General features: G+C 39.3%; 1 protein-coding gene across 9 annotated transcripts; it reads left to right on the top strand.

The window, feature by feature from the left end:
- Nucleotides 1–1,112: 1,112 nt before the first annotated feature.
- Nucleotides 1,113–18,707, top strand: LOC105286543. 9 transcript variants are annotated; one of them, XM_026974472.1, is made up of 21 exons: nt 1,113–1,644; nt 1,918–2,093; nt 13,115–13,275; nt 13,351–13,439; nt 13,507–13,567; nt 13,656–13,776; nt 13,850–13,908; nt 13,989–14,057; nt 14,113–14,173; nt 14,252–14,407; nt 14,493–14,666; nt 14,735–15,225; nt 15,310–15,760; nt 15,856–16,295; nt 16,383–16,611; nt 16,689–16,858; nt 16,944–17,136; nt 17,243–17,456; nt 17,519–17,709; nt 17,787–17,890; nt 18,544–18,707. In XM_026974472.1, the coding sequence occupies exons 1-21, from the start codon at nt 1,577–1,579 to the stop codon at nt 18,571–18,573; spliced, it is 3,708 nt and encodes a 1,235-aa protein (XP_026830273.1). In that variant the 5' UTR covers nt 1,113–1,576; the 3' UTR covers nt 18,574–18,707. The 9 variants fall into 9 exon arrangements, with proteins under 9 accessions (XP_026830273.1, XP_026830272.1, XP_026830271.1 ...); XM_026974471.1 differs by having other exon boundaries at nt 1,114–1,644; nt 13,647–13,776; nt 14,261–14,407; XM_026974470.1 differs by having other exon boundaries at nt 1,114–1,644; nt 13,647–13,776; nt 14,496–14,666.
- Nucleotides 18,708–19,832: the final 1,125 nt, after the last annotated feature.

The following is a 19,832-nucleotide window of genomic DNA, read 5'->3' as shown; positions in this document are numbered from 1 at the left end:
AACAAAAAAACCAAAGATTCTTAATTAGTATGAGTGTGGCTATAGCAGGTACCAGAATGAAAAAAAATGTTGAAAATTTAAAACATGACTTCATTGAGAAAATTAAGTTTCGATTCGTGCCATTTTTTCACCATTGAAGGGCTGTAGAAATTCCAAAAAACAATATTTCGACTTGATTGTGGTAGGGGCTATAGCCACACATATACTGAAGATGTGTGCAAAAGCCTGAGTCAATTGATTAACTGGTTTTTGAGATATCCTGGGAACCAATTTGAAAAACGTGGTTTCGAGAAAAACACGTTTAAAGTTTTTCATACTGATTACATAGAGATAATGTTACTTACGATCAATCGGCTAGTCCAGGGCCATACAGGGGACATTCCTCTTGTTCGTAGAAGTCCTGCAGAGCTGATCTCTCTTCCCTGCGATTCATTCTCTGATCTCGAGAGAAGTTGGTGGAGCGCCGCCCCGAGCGGGTGATACGAGCTTCGTTCCGGGAGTTTGCGTACATCACCGCTTGCTGACCAATACTAACTCCCATCACGTTCATAAGTTTGAAAATTGGCATAAATCCTTTATTGAAAATTATAACTGCCAAGAATGTTGCTATTTCAACAACTTTCACGCCAGCATGGAGATGTTTTGGAGCGAAAGTCCAAATCAATGAATTTAGAGATTCGTTGTACTATATAAGCTGTACTATACAAAGGCTCCAATTCAAATGTACGATCTTCCGACCCTACCTAAAATACTAAACAATGCTCTGTTGTGTGCCGCGCGGTCCAGCCGCCGAGCGCGCGCCAGAGGTTATTTTCTATTAGGTGCTATTACTTTGTTAATTTTGCGAATCGGGCTAAATCTTCTCGCAGACATATTTTCCATACTATATACTTGCAAAATATGCCAAAACAAAATTCGATTTTTCTGACATGCTACACTAGAATACCCCCTTAATGTTTCCTCTGCGTGACGTTTCATCCAATGTAATTTATTGCTTTGTAAACTTTGTATAATAAAATATCTCCTTTTTTATTGAAAATTAATAAGTATTAATTTATTTCATTTATTATCAAATAACAGTGTCATACAAATAAATAAACGAAAAAAAAGAAGTAATTGATATTATCGACATTATTGGCACGTTGGCAAGACGTGATAATTATATATATGAAAAATGCTTCCTAATACTCCATATTATTCTATTAATCTCTATATACGAGCTTCTGACCATGCGTTGGATGCAGTGGATACATAGTGCCATTCCTCTCTCTCTCTCTCTCTCTCGTTCAATGGGGCAATGTTACACGAAGCATAATGACGAACCTTGTCGAATGCGTCTTCCTGCACGAGGCTTGCACGCTTTTCGGGTTCTTAGACTTGTCACAGTTAATGACTAACAGATAATAACCCATATAGGACAAAATTCCAAGAAAAACAGCGCAAAGATATCTAAAGGCTTTACGTCCTTTCCAGACAGTGAAATCAAATGAAGTACAAAGTTAATTTGGAAAAATGTAGCCTTTAAAGTGGAGGTTTTTTTATTATTTACAATATTTAAAGATCAGTGCACGGAAAAATGGGAAGCAAAAGCCACATGGCTCTATCCCACCACAGGCTGTCCCGGAAAAAAAGATATATACGGAGGTCAGTTACTGTTTCTTTTACCTGTTTGCATATGTACCTACCTCGCTTATGAAAAAGAGGCATTTACGTTACCAAAATATAATCTGTTGTATCACACATAGCTAATTCTCAGTATGAAGAATTTATAGACAAAGATTTATAAAAAAAGAACCGTCCTATTTTCAGAAATTGCACGTTTTCCAAAATAATATATTACTGATAAAATAAATGTGACGCATCAAGTTCTTGTGACAATGTAGTACAAAGTAATAGTTCATTAATTTTTCTTTGTAGACGACGACTGTTGCGGATGCAGCAGACCGAACAGGCAAAGCATTCTACAACAGCTGAAGATACTAGTAAGAAATACAAGCAAGCAATCGTCGGATTTAATCAAATCGTCGGATCACTAAATGGCACAACACTTCTTATCCCAATAATACAGTGCCTGGGTTCAACTTCAAATACGGGTATGTGTTATTAAAATAACGAACTGAAAAGTATCGAGCTTTCCAGAGATAAACAGTTTTGTGATTGTAATATATGTTTAAAGGCTGTCGCATCATCAACATTTCTTTTTCTGCCGAATGAAATCCATAGTACATTTGGGAAAATTGATTATGCCCAGGAGTCATGTGTGGCTACAACCTTCCCTTGCATTTCTCTCTGTAAAAGATATAAAGCATCAAGAAAATTTAATCAGTGTATTTTAAAAAGCAGCTGTCAAAATATAAGAGGCAGGGTTGAAAGCTCGCTGTGGAAAGAGATGTAGTTACAATACTTGCATTTTGATATTTTCTTTTTCTGCCGAATGAAATCCATAGTACATTTGGGAAAATTGATTATGCCCAGGAAGAGTCATGTGTGGCTACAAACTTCCCTTGCATTTCTCTCTGTAAAAGATATAAAGCATCAAGAAATTTAATCAGTGTATTTTAAAAAGCAGCTGTAAAAATATAAGAGGTAGGGTTGAAAGCTCGCTGTGGAAAGAGATGTAGTTACAATACTTGCATTTTGATATTTTCTTTTTCTGCCGAATGAAATCCATAGTACATTTGGGAAAATTGATTATGCCCAGGAAGAGTCATGTGTGGCTACAAACTTCCCTTGCATTTCTCTCTGTAAAAGATATAAAGCATCAAGAAATTTAATCAGTGTATTTTAAAAAGCAGCTGTAAAAATATAAGAGGCAGGGTTGAAAGCTCGCTGTGGAAAGACATGTAGTTACAATACTTGCATTCTGATTTTTTTCTTTTTCTGCTGAATGAAATCCATAGTACATTTGGGAAAATTGATTATGCCCAGGAAGTCATGTGTGGCTACAAACTTCCCTTGCATTTCTCTTTGTAAAAGATATAAAGCATCAAGAAAATTTAATCAGTGTATTTTAAAAAGCAGCTGTCAAAATATAAGAGGCAGGGTTGAAAGCTCGCTGTGGAAAGACATGTAATTACAATACTTGCATTCTGATTTTTTTCTTTTTCTGCTGAATGAAATCCATAGTACATTTGGGAAAATTGATTATGCCCAGGAAGAGTCATGTGTGGCTACAAACTTCCCTTGCATTTCTCTCTGTAAAAGATATAAAGCATCAAGAAAATTTAATCAGTGTATTTTAAAAAGCAGCTGTCAAAATATAAGAGGCAGGGTTGAAAGCTCGCTGTGGAAAGAGATGTAGTTACAATACTTGCATTCTGATTTTTTTCTTTTTCTGCTGAATGAAATCCATAGTACATTTGGGAAAATTGATTATGCCCAGGAAGTCATGTGTGGCTACAAACTTCCCTTGCATTTCTCTTTGTAAAAGATATAAAGCATCAAGAAAATTTAATCAGTGTATTTTAAAAAGCAGCTGTCAAAATATAAGAGGCAGGGTTGAAAGCTCGCTGTGGAAAGACATGTAATTACAATACTTGCATTCTGATTTTTTTCTTTTTCTGCTGAATGAAATCCATAGTACATTTGGGAAAATTGATTATGCCCAGGAAGTCATGTGTGGCTACAAACTTCCCTTGCATTTCTCTCTGTAAAAGATATAAAGCATCAAGAAAATTTAATCAGTGTATTTTAAAAAGCAGCTGTCAAAATATAAGAGGCAGGGTTGAAAGCTCGCTGTGGAAAGAGATGTAGTTACAATACTTGCATTTTGATATTTTCTTTTTCTGCCGAATGAAATCCATAGTACATTTGGGAAAATTGATTATGCCCAGGAAGAGTCATGTGTGGCTACAAACTTCCCTTGCATTTCTCTCTGTAAAAGATATAAAGCATCAAGAAAATTTAATCAGTGTATTTTAAAAAGCAGCTGTAAAAATATAAGAGGCAGGGTTGAAAGCTCGCTGTGGAAAGACATGTAGTTACAATACTTGCATTTTGATATTTTCTTTTTCTGCCGAATGAAATCCATAGTACATTTGGGAAAATTGATTATGCCCAGGAAGAGTCATGTGTGGCTACAAACTTCCCTTGCATTTCTCTCTGTAAAAGATATAAAGCATCAAGAAATTTAATCAGTGTATTTTAAAAAGCAGCTGTCAAAATATAAGAGGCAGGGTTGAAAGCTCGCTGTGGAAAGACATGTAGTTACAATACTTGCATTCTGATTTTTTTCTTTTTCTGCTGAATGAAATCCATAGTACATTTGGGAAAATTGATTATGCCCAGGAAGAGTCATGTGTGGCTACAAACTTCCCTTGCATTTCTCTCTGTAAAAGATATAAAGCATCAAGAAAATTTAATTAGTGTATTTTAAAAAGCAGCTGTCAAAATATAAGAGGCAGGGTTGAAAGCTCGCTGTGGAAAGAGATGTAGTTACAATACTTGCATTCTGATTTTTTTCTTTTTCTGCTGAATGAAATCCATAGTACATTTGGGAAAATTGATTATGCCCAGGAAGAGTCATGTGTGGCTACAAACTTCCCTTGCATTTCTCTCTGTAAAAGATATAAAGCATCAAGAAATTTAATCAGTGTATTTTAAAAAGCAGCTGTCAAAATATAAGAGGCAGGGTTGAAAGCTCGCTGTGGAAAGAGATGTAATTACAATACTTGCATTTTGATATTTTCTTTCTATTGCACCTGTAGAAAGGAATTACATTTTATTGAATCATACCGAAATAATATTGGAAATCATAATTCAGACGTGCGTACTAAATTTTCACAATTTTTCACACCTGTTCGATATCGATAATATCGATCACGACATGTGTTGGCTCCAAGAACCAAATGGTTCATCATTTGCTTCCAAAGATGGCGCTTTTGCCAGCCTGGCATTCCCAACTAGAGAGATCGTAACGTTCGTGGCTCCTCGCCGAGGAAACGAACTTCGGCGAATTGTACAAGCAACGGCATAAATGCCTTCCTTCGGTTATGAGTAACGGTCGGTAACGGCAGATGGCACGACTGTGACGTGGACGGAGGCGGCGCGGCGCACACAGGCGAATTCTTACAAATTCAAAACCTAAAATATAAAATTAAGGTGTTTTCGAAATCTAGTTTAATAAATAATGTATTGACTATCAAAGAATCATTTGCAGTTATGAACAAAAATTAACCATTGTTTTTAAAAAATGCCATTTTTAATCTGACGAGTTCATATTTTTGCAAAAATTAAAAACTAAGTTATTGTTTTTATTTTAATAACATTAAGAACTTATCGATCAAAATGATAAGAACGTGCTAATAACATAAGCATCGCCAGCGTAAACATAGTATGTATACATACTATATATTGTTAAAGCTAAATAATAAATAATAATAATATAAAATTTATTAAGAATATTTTTCAATATATCTATTTAATATATATAAGATATATATATATATATATATATTTAATATATGATATATGGAAAGTTATTCAAGAAATATGTTTGAGACTGTTTCGACGTTATTAAATCTTTGGTGGCCCTGAAAAGGACCGATTTTTGGCCCTGAAAAATAATATATATTACTGCAGATAATGCGAGTTAGTCGCATACAGCGATGACAGCCTCATTGTTTGCGAGTAAATGTCGTTCTACATTAGACGCAAGCAAGCAATCGCATGAACGTAAGCTGCACTACTTCCGATCGTAAACTGCTCGCAAGCAGCAGTCGCAAAGTTTGGTCAAATTTGACATTTGCGTCTCTGCGATTTTCAATAACCTGAGCGTCGAACTTTGTTATCATGGCAACTATATGATATAATCCCAGCAAACACAAAGTAACAGGTAATATACATGTTAGTTATAACTTCCCATTCAACAATGTAATTGTTACATAACACGTATGTTATGTTGTATTTATATTAATGAATGGGAAATTATAACTAACATGTATATTACCGGCTACTTTGTGTTTGCTGGGATAAGACTCGTGCGACTTGCGATTAATGTGCATGTGGTCAATCGCTTGCGACTAATGTAGAACAACCTTTACGCAGCCTCGAAAAGAAGAAATAAGCAGGGAGAGTTCCGTCTTCTCTCGACGAAGACGTTTTGTTTATAACATCACTGGACTCGCGCATCGTTTATATACCCAACGGGGTGTGTCGATGCGAACCAATGAAATGCATATAACAAATTCTTCAATTCCTATTGGCGATTAATTAGCGAGTCCAATGTTACGATTTCACGGAAAAACAATGCACAATCTGAAAATGAGCCGCAGCGCTTCCCGCAAATCGTATAAATACAACTCGCGGGAGGCGATGCGTTTTATCTTGTGACTTATTGCAGGTGCGCGTTAAGTCGTGTTTAAAAATTTGTGCCCCGAGGTGAGAGGTCGCATAGTGGGACAGTGGCAAGCTGGAAGATCAGTAGCAGATATTGCTGCTGATATTCCATGCTCCACAAAGACAGTACGCACGTGGATACAGCGGTATGCTGAAGGCGGTGATCATGCATTGCATGATCATCGCAAGCATAATCGCCGACCACGACGGACGACACGGGACGAAGACGAAAATCTCGTCGCTTCAATGCAACAACGGCCTTTTGGCACGGTTGCAGAAGCCATCCAGACTGCGGACGTCGACATATCGGACAGGACTGCAAGACGACGACTAAACGAAGCCGGACTTCACTGCTATCGTCCAGCTCACAAAATTCCGTTGACTCCTGAACATCGGGAGCAACGTGTCGCGTTTGCTTTGGACAGCTTGGCGACAAGCCGTGAGAAATGAGAGGCCACGATCTGGACCGATGAAAAGGTCTTTGTATCGTGTACCGACCGTCAACCTCACGTATGGCGATTACGTGATCAACGGTTGAATCCTAATCATGTTGTGCCTATCCACAGAAGTGGAAGGATTTCCTGTGCAATGTGGGGCTGGATTTCTGGCACTACAATCGGAGAGCTGGTGGACATTCCCACACGCATGAACTCTGCGCAGTACATTCACATACTGGAAGAAGTATTTCTTCCGTCAGTACGTGAAATCTACCCCGCGGAGGACATGCCAGTTATTCGATTAGTGCAGGATAATTCTAGTGTCCATTCATCACGGGAAACACAAGCATGGTTTCGGAATCATCCGGAGATTCATTTGATCCAATGGCCTGCTCGTTCGCCAGATCTAAATTTGATCGAAACTGTTTGGGCACAAATGGTTCAACGATGGGAACCAAAAAGGGAGAGGACGACAGCAGCGTTAGCCGCCCATGCGAGAGAAGTCTGGGAAGAACTTCAGTTTCAAGTGAAACTTTCAACCCGACTTCCTCGCAAATTTAATTGATTCGATTCCTAATCGACTCAATCAAGTTATCGATCGTGACGGATACTGGACTGATTACTGACTGACGGACTATTCACTATCGACCTCTTTACCGGAAAAAATCGGTCCTTTTCAGGGCCACCAAAGATTTAATAACGTCGAAACAGTCTCAAACATATTTCTTGAATAACTTTCCATATATCATATATTAAATATATTGGGTTGCCCAAAAAGTAATTGCGTTTTTTTCCAATAGATGGACATACATGTCTTGAAATGTAACTAACTTCATTCTAAACCACAAATTCATTATGTAGGTTAACAACTCACAGTTCAAGCTTGTTTTAGAAAAAGAAAGTACACGATTTCGTTAACAATTGTTTGTTTGCCGTCGATTTCAAAATGGAAAATCAAAAAGAACATTTTCCTCATATTTTGTTTTATTACTTCCGAAAAGGGAAAAACTCTGTGCAAGCTCATAACAAGTTATGTGATGTATATGGCGAAGATGCTTTAAAACTGCGGCAGTGTCAAAATTGGTTTACTAAATTTCGATCTGGAGATTTTAATGTGAAAGATGCACCACGCTCAGGAAGGCCAATCGAAATTGATGATGACAAAATAAAGGCACTGATCGATTCCGATCGGCGTTTAACGACACGAGAGATTGCTGAGAATCTTAACATATCGAAATCGAGTGTTGTATACCATTTAAAACGACTTGGATACATTAGTAAGCTCGATATTTGGGTACCACATGAGCTCAAAGAAATTCATCTCACTGAGCGTATTGACATCTGCGATTCTCTTTTGAAACGTGAGGAAAATGATCGATTTTTGAAACGTATGATAACAGGCGACGAAAAGTGGATCGTCTACAACAACGTCAAACGAAAAAGATCGTGGAGCAAGCGTGATGAACCTGCTGAAAGCACTTGAAAAGCAGATATTCACCAAAGAAAGATTATGCTGTCAGTCTGGTGGGACTGTGAAGGTATTGTGTATTTTGAGCTGCTTGCAAGGAATCAAACCATTAATTCAGACGTATACTGTCGTCAACTGGATAAATTAAACGATGCCATCAAACAGAAACGTCGAGAATTGGTGAATCGCAAAGGTGTTGTGTTTCGCCATGATAACGCTAGACCACATACAAGTTTGGTCACTCATCAAAAATTGTTGCAGCGTGGATGGGACGTGTTACCACATCCACCATATTCGCCAGACCTGGCACCATCAGATTACCATTTGTTTCGTTCTTTGCAAAACGCCTTGAATGGTAAAACCTTGACTGCTGATGAGGATATCAAATCGTTGTTGGAATTGTTTTTTGCTGAAAAAGATAAGAACTTTTTTGAGCGCGGAATTATGAAGTTGCCTGAAAAATGGCAAAAGATAATCAAACAAAATGGACAATATATTGTTTAAAAAAGTTTTTGTTTCCCATGAAAAATTCGCCTTTTATTTATATAAAAAAAACGCAATTACTTTTTGGCCAACCCAATATATGGTGAAGATGCTTTAAAACTGCGGCAGTGTCAAAATTGGGTTACTAAATTTCAATCTGGAGATTTTAATGTGAAAGATGCACCACGCTCAGGAAGGCCAATCGAAATTGATGATGACAAAATAAAGGCACTGATCGATTCCGATCGGCGTTTAACGACACGAGAGATTGCTGAGAATCTTAACATATCGAAATCGAGTGTTGTATACCATTTAAAACGACTTGGATACATTAGTAAGCTCGATATTTCGGTACCACATGAGCTCAAAGAAATTCATCTCACTGAGCGTATTGACATCTGCGATTCTCTTTTGAAACGTGAGGAAAATGATCGATTTTTGAAACGTATGATAACAGGCGACGAAAAATGGATCGTCTACAACAACGTCAAACGAAAAAGATCGTGATGAACCTGCTGAAAGCACTTGAAAAGCAGATATTCACCAAAGAAAGATTATGCTGTCAGTCTGGTGGGACTTTAAAGGTATTGTGTATTTTGAGCCGCTTGCAAGGAATCAAACCATTAATTCAGACGTATACTGTCGTCAACTGGATAAATTAAACGATGCCATCAAACAGAAACGTCGAGAATTGGTGAATCGCAAAGGTGTTGTGTTTCGCCATGATAACGCTAGACCACATACAAGTTTGGTCACTCATCAAAAATTGTTGCAGCGTGGATGGGATGTGTTACCACATCCACCATATTCGCCAGACCTGGCACCATCAGATTACCATTTGTTTCGTTCTTTGCAAAACGCCTTGAATGGTAAAACCTTGACTGCTGATGAGGATATCAAATCGTTGTTGGAATTGTTTTTTGCTGAAAAAGATAAGAACTTTTTTGAGCGCGGAATCATGAAGTTGCCTGATAAATGGCCAAAGGTAATCAAACAAAATGGACAATATATTGTTTAATAAAGTTTTTGTTTCCCATGAAAAATTCGTCTTTTATTTATATAAAAAAAAACGCAATTACTTTTTGGCCAACCCAATATATGGCGAAGATGCTTTAAAACTGCGGCAGTGTCAAAATTGGGTTACTAAATTTCGATCTGCAGATTTTAATGTGAAAGATGCACCACGCTCAGGAAGGTCAATCGAAATTGATGATGACAAAATAAAGGCACTGATCGCTTCCAATCGGCGTTTAACGACACGAGGGATTGCTGAGAATCTTAACATATCGAAATCGAGTGTTGAAAACCATTTAAAACGACTTGGATACATTAGTAAGCTCGATATTTGGGTACCACATGAGCTCAAAGAAATTCATCTCACTGAGCGTATTGACATCTGCGATTCTCTTTTGAAACGTGAGGAAAATGATCGATTTTTGAAACATATGATAACAGGCGACGAAAAATGGATCGTCTACAACAACGTCGAACGAAAAAGATCGTGGAGCAAGCGTGATGAACCTGCTGAAAGCACTTGAAAAGCAGATATTCACCAAAGAAAGATTATGCTGTCAGTCTGGTGGGACTGTGAAGGTATTGTGTATTTTGAGCTGCTTGCAAGGAATCAAACCATTAATTCAGACGTATACTGTCGTCAACTGGATAAATTAAATGATGCCATCAAACAGAAACGTCGAGAATTGGTGAATCGCAAAGGTGTTGTGTTTCACCATGATAACGCTAGACCACGTACAAGTTTGGTCACTCGTGAAAAATTGTTGCAGCTTGGATGGGACGTGTTACCACATCCACCATATTCGCCAGACCTGGCACCATCAGATTACCATTTGTTTCGTTCTTTGCAAAACGCCTTGAATGGTAAAACCTTGACTGCTGATGAGGATATCAAATCGTTGTTGGAATTGTTTTTTGCTGAAAAAGATAAGAACTTTTTTGAGCGCGGAATCATGAAGTTGCCTGAAAAATGGCAAAAGATAATCAAACAAAATGGACAATATATTGTTTAATAAAATTTTTATTTCCCATGAAAAATTCGCCTTTTATTTATATTAAAAAAAACGCAATTACTTTTTGGCCAACCCAATATATATATATATCTTATATATATTAAATAGATATATTGAAAAATATTCTTAATAAATTTTATATTTTATTATTTATTATTTAGCTTTAACAATATACAGGGTGTCCCGGGTTTTAACCGACAAACTGCGGGAGCATATTCTACTAGTGGAAATAAGAAAAAATTCTTATATCGAGTTTGCTTAGAAATGCTTTATTGCAAAGTTATAAACCAATATTGAAAAGAAATATGAGATAAGTAACAACGGAACATAGTGTAGAATTTGGAAGGTCGAAGATGTTCACATGTATTCATGTTCACTATGTCGAAACGATTCAGTATGATTGTTACTTTCACAACAGTAGCTGTTAGATTTCAATCGTCGTGTCAACTAGCAATTACTATCAGAATGCCAAAAGTGTTTTCAAATGAGGAATACACTGATATTCATTTCGTGTATGGGCTCATAATAATCCACATCCTACCAGACAAAGAAACTTTCAACACGAATTTCGATGTAATGTTTGGATGGGTATGCTTCATGACCGGCTTATTGGTCCGTTCTTTTTACCTGACCGATTGAACGGAGAATCTTTTCGAAAATTCCTATCAAACGATTTACCAATTTTGATGGAAAATGTGCCACTGCAGTTTCGCCAAAACAGCTGGATACAGTTAGACGGTTGTCCATCGCACTATGCTAGACAAGTTAGAAACTGGTTAGACGAACATTGTGCTCATAGGTGGATTGGTCGAGGAGGACCGGTTTTCTGGCCTCCAAGATCGCCCGATTTAACGCCTCTTGATTTTTATTTATGGGCAACTTTAAAAAATAAAGTTTACAGTACAGAAGTAATCTCGCTTGAAGATTTAAAGCAACGAATTACTAATTCAGTTACTGAGATGCAACAAAAGTTTCAGGAATGTCGTACTGTAACAAATTCTGTACTACGTCGATGTCTAGCTTGTATCGATGTGCAAGGACAACATTTTGAAATGCGTCACTAAATCATTGCGTAGATAATTTTTATTTTTGTGAAAAAATCCGTTGTTACTTATCTCATATTTCTTTTCAATATTGGTTCATAACTTTGTAATAAAGCATTTCTAAGCAAACTCGATATAAGAATTTTTTCTTATTTCCACTAGTAGAATATGCTCCCGCAGTTTGTCGGTTAAAACCCGGGACACCCTGTATAGTATATATACATAAAAATATATTAGTATGTATACAAACTATGTTTACGCTGGCGATGCTTATGTTATTAACACGTTCTTATCATTTTGATCGATAAGTTCTTAATGTTATTAAAATACAAACAATAACTTAGTTTTTAATTTTTGCAAAAATATGAACTCGTCAGATTAAAAATGGCATTTTTTAAAAACAATGGTTAATTTTTGTTCATAACTGCAAATGATTCTTTGATAGTCAATACATTATTTATTAAACTAGATTTCGAAAACACCTGAATTTTATATTTTAGGTTTTGAATTTGTAAGAATTCGCCTGTGTGCGCCGCGCGCCTCCGTCCACGTCACAGTCGTGCCATCTGCCGTTACCGACCGTTACTCATAACCGAAGGAAGGCATTTATGCCGTTGTTCGTACGAAGCGAGTACCACCAACTGTCTCACCTATTTCACTAGTGCGCGCATCGTCTAATAGCAAGCTCGCAATGTGATGCACGCATTTCGCGGTGCCAATCAGATTTATTGTCTTGGCATTCTTTCGGCTTTATTTCCCGTGAGCTCTAGTTATTTCCAATCCTGCGTGGTATCGAGTCGAGCAACGTCGCGAAAACCGCGCGATGCTCGCCCTTTGAGCGTCGTGTTGTCGTCTGGTTTTCCGGTGCGTTTAGGTTATCGTGTTGATTGATAACTGCGGTCTTTTGGCGGATTGTAGTCGATGCGTCAAGAAGCTGTTGTTTCTCTTTGTAAGAAGGCACGACAGGTAAGACTAACCGCGAGAAATTTATGATGATCGAGAATCGGTTCGAACGCTCGTTTCTGCCGATCGGCGCCGAACGGCCGGACGCGTACCAGACGTTTCTTTTTGCAACGAACGCAGCGATGCCGATATCAATCACGCAAACGTTTTCTTTGTTTGTGCAAAATTGCTATCAATGATTGACGCTTGTAAATAATATTAGTAGTTAACGCGCGAGGAAAATCCCTGCTGTTTACGGATCAGTCACCATTTATTTATCGTCTCGATCTTTTCTTATCGTGCAAGTCTCTTGTGCAGTACATTTATACCGTTGAACCGGTTTCGATTACATTGAAAATGTCTTGCTCTTATTTTTAGCGTCAGTACCCACAGACAAAATGCCAAAAACACGACTGTTCACACGTTCTGTCATAAATGCTCGTCCGATCAACATGACACTAAACATGGAGTGTACAGAGGAACCTCTGAGTGAAGTACAGTTGTCCTCGAGAACAAAACTCAAAGATAATTGTAACAGAGTACGTTCGTTCGCTAATTGCCTTCTCCTCGCAAACTCTCCTAAACGATGAGTAAAACTCCTTTCTTTCTACCAGGTTTCAGCTATTTTGGAAGAACTGATTAAGGATCACGGAGGTAAACTAGTGTGTCAAGCTGGTGTCGTCAGCGGTTATCAATACACATTGTAGGTATCCATGAATTACGAAGCGCGCCATTAAAATTTGAATTACATAATTTATTAACTTCGGCAGGCCTACCAGTCAGACGGCAACTCCGACAGTAGTTCCAAGCAATCCTCAGATCTTAAACGTTGTAAGTATAAAATGAAGCATAGTAAGGAGACGTAAATCTTTGCGTGTCTCTTGTACAGAAGAGTTGCTTTTCATTTGAGGCCCAGCAGAACAAGAATCCGGCGCCGATCAAACTGAACATCGGTAAGACAAGTGGATCTCAGGGAAACATTCAGCTGGTAGTGGATCCGCGTGTAGGAGTCATCTTGGGAGCCGTTACACAAACTCAAGGTAGCAAGTCGCTTACTGCGTTAATTCCAAACCAGGTTTGTTGAACATTAAATTAAATCGAACGTGTTTCCAGGTACAACTACGACGACTACGTCCGTGGCGTCCACCAATACGCAGCCGCAACAAGAGAATGTATTATCAATTCCGTATTCTTCTTTATCGCAAGTCTGTTTTTTACCGTGATGTTAATCGTGTACTGTGCTCTTCTTTAGTACGTGTATACCAGATCTGGGCGTAGGACGAAAGTTCTTCAGGTGCAACAGCCTGAGATCATAGAAGAGGTACGTTCCAACGGTACAAAGCTCTCAATCCTTGTTGTAATCGCATTTTTTGCAGCCCGCACCTGTTGCCCGCGTGAGAGCGAAGCCCGGACCAGCGACGCACGTTGTTACACCAAGTAAGGATAATGATAAGTTTAAGATTAGTATACTCTAGAAGGAGGCTAAACAGAGAATGCAATAATTAATGAAAAAAGTAACTACTGATGCTGCAGCGACTACTAGTTCACAAGGTGTGACAAATCTCAGAATAAAAACTATGAACAAACAGCAGACTCAGACAAACCAGCCGACTCAGAAACCTACGGAACACACTAGTATAGGGGGGATATCCGTCGGCAGCAAAAATGCAGGTGGGAACGAAGAATACTTTTTACTTCCTTAATTGTAGTCTAGTTAGCGTTGTGAACGCGTTGTCAAAATATTTTCCATCATCAGCAGCTTGTGAACAAATTGACGAGGTGAAGAAGAATCAGCCCGATGGTCGGGAGTTCACGTTTAACAAGACCAACGGTGGTCGAACTTATCCCTCCTTAGTGGTGGTAGCGAGGCCAAATCTACGTAACAAAGACATCGGAGCGCAAGTTGCGCAGAAGGAAAGACAAGCATTAGGTATATTGTTTGGCATTTTTATACGGTAATGCTGACTAGCATCGCACAATACTGACTGATCTTTTCAGACGCTAAAGTCAAAAGCGTGCTCATGTTTTCCGCGACGAAATTCGCCGAATGGTTGATTCAACAGGGCTTGCTGAAATCGGAGCAGTGCTGTTTGCAACATAGCACAAAGTATGAAAAGGTTAAGCTCAAGTTAGGAATGTACAGTGACCAAGGAACATTTCCTTATTCCGGCGGCTACGTCTGGATCTCCAATTGTTGTCCCGATAGATACGTTTCCGTCTTCTCTGGTTCTGTTTTTCAAGGAGCTCCGTACACGCCTACTGTCCTGTTGAAGCTGATTTATCATTGGGCATGTCAAACTAACGTGCAGAACGTAGTCTCTTGGGTGAAAGTGTCCAACATATATCTAAAAAACTTTTATACAAATCTACGTAGCATTTGTACAGCGGCGGTATGGGACAAGACTCGGAAAATGGGTGGTAAAAACTCGGTGATACAAGTCGGCGTGATCAGTTTAGGCACCACGTCGCAAGATGGACATTTGCGACAGGTGAAAATATCTTGATATTTCTAGTTCCGTCGAAAACAGTGACGTTACGTTAATGTAATGCTCAATTCGGCCTGTCGCGTTTAGGTGAAAGTCGAGGTTCTGGGTGTTCTGGATCCCGTCACGTCGGATTTACGATTACGCGCCTGTGACCCAATGCAAGACGAGGATCGATCGTTCAAAAGACGATTTAACAATATTCTACATCCGCTGAAAGAGTGGGTGCACAAGGATTCCAAGATAATGACCGATTTCACCGTCGACAAGAGCACTTTGAACGACATGGGATATAATCACGTTGTACAGTCCGCATTCGCGGAGCAGAATCCTAGAAATATTATGAACAACTTCCACATCATGGAATATCTACGAAAAATCGTGCCGAGGATGTTTCAGAACACGTTAAGTTTGCTCAGTAGACAAATGATACAACAATTCTTGGACGAATTAATCTGGAGAGAAATGTATGGCGGTACGTCGGAACGCGCGTTCGACAATATTATCCGGCACATCGCAGAACAAACCAAACTCGACCTAAGTGAGTATAGAAGTGACCGTATCGCTGATAAGAACGTAATCACTCACGCCTCAAGTGCACATTCGGTGGTACGTGCTGCATCGCCGTGTAAAAAGTTTGCACATTTTTTTCAGACGACAATCTGATAGACCACTTGGCGAAAATAGCTACCAATCCGTTTCATGACTGGACTTATACAGCGAAGAATTCAGCGAGCGACACGTTGACGTTACCAAAGGATTCGGCACCGCAACAGCACGCGCAACAGGCCGCTGATGTGGTAGCGTCTCAAAACGCCGCTGAGTCCGCCCTGTTAAAATGCTCCGGTCCGAAGAAGCGAGGAAGGAAACGGATTTATCCCGCGCCAAGTCTGGAGCAAGACCCGAAGAAAATTGCCCTGGACCCTAAGCCTAACAAGGAAAAGGAGAAGGAGAAGGAAGGTAAAGGCGAAAAAGAATCGAAGGATCTGATTCCGCTCCAGGAATTGTACTACGCTACGCTGGAAGGCGACAAGAACCTGATTCTAAAGGAGCACAGGTCTTCGTTGTTTTTCAAGGTTTAACAGAAGCTCATACTGACCGTTCATACCGTCGCCGCGTATCTTCCGTAGTACCCGAGAGACATGCGTATCTTTTCCGTTTAGTGTTTCCTCTGCATGACGATAATGAAGTCCAACACCGAGGTGATGGAGCACATGATCAGTCACGTACCCCCGCAAGTACCTGGTCAGTCGGAATTGTCGGTGTGCCGGTACTGTTGTATCGCTCTCTCGTCGCAGCACCAGATGCTCACTCACGTCGCGGAGACGCACAGTAATTTTGGCAATTCTGACAGCGCGATGGTAGTTTGCGCCATTTGCGAGGAGAAATTCGGTAAATCAATCATCTTTTACTCGCTTCACAATGATCATGGAAGATGATCGCATTTATAAATTTTATTTCTACTTCAGGAAAGAACAAATCATTAATCGACCATCTATCATCGATGCATTATCCCTCCGAGATGCCATATCGTTGCGAGAGCTGCGGTTATCGCACGTCCAGTCACAAGGACATCATAGATCACTATAACAAGGCCCATGAGAAAGGCGAGGGACTGCAGTGTCCTTATTGCTTGAAGGTAAGATACGAAAACGCAAGTATATTCTCATTCTCGTGCCAACATAAATTGGAAGAACACAATAAAAAATTATAATCGCGACAAGGTGATACAATTCGCACGTGATGGCAATGTGAGCGCATCCAGTGTCCATGCCTACCTGTCGCACATGCAAAGGCACGTTGTGAGGCGGGATCAAGGAAAGGGCAACAAGTGCTCGAGATGTTGCCTCTGGTTCAATCAGAAAAGTTCGTTGACGCGACACCAGCGAGAGTTACACGACTGCATTTCGAATCCAAGTAAATATACGTTCAAACGTATGCCTCTTACGCCTTTTTTAAAAACTGCATCTTAACGTAATAAACATGCTGATAATAACACTTGACTCAACCGCAAAACGCACAGACGCGATACCGTACTCCGCTGGTAGCAGTGGAATAATGATCTCGAAGGAGCAACCGGAGGTGAAGCAATTCACCATAGACAGTCCACCGCCTGAGCTACCGCCGGATGAAAAGATACAAAAGTGGAGTAGCGGACCGATCGTGGTGAACGCTTCCACGAGGTGCTTGCCGTGCCAGGAATGCGAGGAGGACATCGACGAAGAGGATCACTACCCGTAAGCGTATCATTTTCGGATTAACTGTCTCGCAAACGGTACATGAATTCTTTCCCGAACAGCGGCGAACAGCGGTGTCGGCAGTGCCGTTACGTTACGTGCTGCTGGCGCGCGTTCCAGGAGCACCGGCAACAAATCCATAACGAAAGACCGAAAACCAGTTTGATCGTGCCGTCTCCGCTGATCAACGTCCCGTTGGCAAAGAAATTGCAGTGTTCATGCGGCCACACGTCGATCGATGGCAATCAATTAGGTATAACAGTCGCGCAATTGGAATCGATTCGATATTTTTACGGTGGCTTAATTTAATTTTTGGACGTTGCGTTACAGCGAGACACTTGATAAAATGTAAAACAATGTCGGCACGTCCCGTGAAAGAATCGGCACCATCTGGTATGCTCGACAGCCTAGGACTGGTCCCGAAAACTACCGAAGTACGACACGTTCTTTTTTTTCTATAATTCTATAATTTTTAACTATACAGGGTGTTTCCTAAGTAAGTAGACAAACTTGAGGAGGATATTCCTTGGCTTATTTTAAGAAGAAAAGGTCATATAAACATATGTCCTAAACTGCTTTGTTTTCCAAAAAAAGTACATCACTGTTTTCGTTCGCTTTTCGTTTATTATAGAACAGTTTGTGTTATTGCAAATGAAACAAATGAAAAACAATAGTAACCAAAAAGAAAAATTATAACGAAAAAGAAAATAGTAACTAAAAAGAAAAATAATAACATCACAGTAACTGCTGAAAATGTCCACCTGCAGCCATGATACACGCCTCGACTCCTTTCCATTGATTGACGTACACGCTCAAAAATACCTGGAGTGTTACGTATTCTTTCACATCCATCTATTATGCGATTTCTGAGATCTGTTGAAATTTGTTGACTCGTACTGCAAAAGCACGCTATCCGAAAAGTGAACGAAAACAGTGATGTACTTTTTTTGGAAAACAAAGCAGTTTAGGACATACGTTTATATGACCTTTTCTTCTTAAAATAAGCCAAGGAATATCCTCCTTAAGTTTGTCTACTTACTTAGGAAACACCCTGTATACTTTCGCTGAATTTTCCTTCTCCTTGCAGGAGACTGTTCTGGACGAGAAATCCGATTAAACGTGAGACAAAACAGTGAAATGTGCAAACTGCTTGGGGATGAGTGCGAGGTACACAATTGTAAAATTGAGAAAGAGATACGCAAGATACAATATTTTTAAGAATGAAAAAATACAGAAAGCATGCGTAAAGTATACGTTAATCTCCCATACCTTTTTAAGGGGGTATTCTAGTGTAAAAGCGGAATTTGTATGCCATTTTGGTGAATTGTTTTGGAAAAAAGTATAAGGTTTTTTGAGGCAGGGTTTTCCCTGCTTATTCATACATATTTGGTGTATGTTTCCAAATTTTTGTATTAGACAATAACTATAAATAAGCGCTGCACATGATATTAAATAAGAACATGAAAAAAAAAGTTGGTCCATGGTTCCCATGATTTCAGCTGTTCTGCTCATCTGAAACAAAAAAACCAAAGATTCTTAATTAGTATGAGTGTGGCTATAGCAGGTACCAGAATGAAAAAAAATGTTGAAAATTTAAAACATGACTTCATTGAGAAAATTAAGTTTCGATTCGTGCCATTTTTTCACCATTGAAGGGCTGTAGAAATTCCAAAAAACAATATTTCGACTTGATTGTGGTAGGGGCTATAGCCACACATATACTGAAGATGTGTGCAAAAGCCTGAGTCAATTGATTAACTGGTTTTTGAGATATCCTGGGAACCAATTTGAAAAACGTGGTTTCGAGAAAAACACGTTAAAGTTTTTCGTACTGATTACATAGAGATAATGTTACTTACGATCAATCGGCTAGTCCAGGGCCATACAGGGGACATTCCTCTTGTTCGTAGAAGTCCTGCAGAGCCGATCTCTCTTCCCTGCGATTCATTCTCTGATCTCGAGAGAAGTTGGTGGAGCGCCGCTCCGAGCGGGTGATACGAGCTTCGTTCCGGGAGTTTGCGTACATCACCGCTTGCTGACCAATACTAACTCCCATCACGTTCATAAGTTTGAAAATTGGCATAAATCCTTTATTGAAAATTATAACTGCCAGGAATGTTGCTATTTCAACAACTTTCACGCCAGCATGGGGATGTTTTGGAGCAAAAGTCCAAATCAATGAATTTAGAGATTCATTGTACTATACAGGGTGGTCCACTTAAATCGATCATCTTAGATATTTCACTTGTTTTTGATGATACGAAAAAATGTCTAAGGAAAAAGTTGCACCGTTCGAAGGGGCTATCATGATGACAGAACAAAAATTTTTTCAAGGCTATTTTTTTCGGAGATCAAAGGTCAAGATAATTTTTTTAA

The sequence above is a fragment of the Ooceraea biroi genome, chromosome 13, assembly GCF_003672135.1.
Source record: "Ooceraea biroi isolate clonal line C1 chromosome 13, Obir_v5.4, whole genome shotgun sequence".
NCBI classification, from domain to species: Eukaryota; Metazoa; Arthropoda; class Insecta; order Hymenoptera; family Formicidae; genus Ooceraea; species Ooceraea biroi.
The sequence above is the reverse complement of the archived record's forward strand: the minus strand, read 5'-3'. Positions and strand labels throughout refer to the sequence as shown.